The following is a 1,204-nucleotide window of genomic DNA, read 5'->3' on the forward strand; positions in this document are numbered from 1 at the left end:
CCCAGGGGAGCCATCCAGGCCCATTCAAGGGTTGAGCACTTGTTTAGGGTTAGAGCTGCCCCCTCTGGGGACTGGGATTGTCCAGCCAAGGCCATTGTCCTGCCCCCTTCCCCCAGTCCCTTCCTAGCTTCTTTGAACCTGAAGTCAGATATTTTTTTCTCCCCAGCTCTCTCCTTTGGCTTTCCCCACCCAGGGCCTAGGGCTGGAGGCCTGGGCTGGGGAGGGGGAGGAGGAAGAACGGCCAACAGTGGGGCCAGATATTCGGGTCTCTGATGGTGGGGCAAGGAGGCTAATGTGGGGCGCCCACAGTGGGGGGCCTATGCGATGTATGTGTCTGATATTTCGGTCTGGACAAGGGTTAGAGAACGTGGGCCAAGTCTGTCCAGGGTCTGGCCCTTAGAAAGGGAAGTGGGGGGGGGGGTTGTAAATCCTCGGGTTCAGTAGGTAAGGGGGTGCTGGAAAGGAGGCCTTGTCTGTCAGTCTGCCCTTGGAGATGGGGTGAAATTCAGCAATCTTGGCAGATGAGTACAGGACATCTGTGGCTTTGGAGTAACTGAGCCTGGTCAGTAATCGGGATGGGGATGTCAAGGTCCCTGAGGGATTTGGGCAAGAGGGAGGACAGCAGGGGGTGGCTATTAAGGAACTGAGGCGTAGTTACCGCAGTCCTAGGCACACACACACTCAAAAACGTTTAAGGAGCTGAGAGGATGGCTGTGCACCAGTGAGAAGGCGCAAGCGTCTTTGGAGAGGAGTCAAGCACCTGGTGNGCAGAGCCCAAGAGGGGGCAGGCAGCCTGTTGGGAGTTGGAAGTGAAGGTCCGAACAAGGTGCCTGCGTCAAAGGTCTGGGGCCTTGAGAGGCAACTAGCTGGAGCTCCCTGGCTTTCCCCCCACTCCACAGACCACCGCCACCACCTGGCAAACACCCTTAGCCTCAGTTTCTCCCACCCCCACCGCCCTCACCTCCACCCATCCAGGGGGCGGGGCCAGAGGTCAAGGCTAGTGGGTGGGATTGGGGAGGGAGAGAGGTGTTCAGCAGTCCCTCGGAGAGCCCTCATTTTTCCAGGCCCCCGGCTTGGGGCGCCTCCGTTCCCCATGGCGGGACACCTGGCTTCCGACTTGGCCTTCTCGCCCCCGCCGGGCGGTGGAGGCGATGCGCCGGGAGGGCCGGAGCCCGGCTGGGGTGAGCCTGGGACCTGGCTGGGC

At 60.8% G+C, this 1,204-nt stretch overlaps 1 protein-coding gene across 1 annotated transcript in view; it reads left to right on the plus strand.

The window, feature by feature from the left end:
• The first annotated feature begins 1,093 nt into the window (after positions 1 to 1,093).
• The window catches only part of POU5F1 (POU class 5 homeobox 1), a 5,161-nt gene continuing 5,050 nt past the window's right edge, over positions 1,094 to 1,204 (plus strand). Inside the window, exon 1 of the mRNA XM_077763947.1 lies at positions 1,094 to 1,203. Within this exon, the coding sequence (XP_077620073.1) occupies positions 1,094 to 1,203 (110 nt within the window). The remainder of the gene's footprint in view (position 1,204) is intronic.

The sequence above is a fragment of the Crocuta crocuta genome, unplaced genomic scaffold (assembly GCF_008692635.1).
Source record: "Crocuta crocuta isolate KB4526 unplaced genomic scaffold, BGI_CrCroc_1.0 scaffold1153, whole genome shotgun sequence".
Lineage (NCBI taxonomy): Eukaryota > Metazoa > Chordata > Mammalia > Carnivora > Hyaenidae > Crocuta > Crocuta crocuta.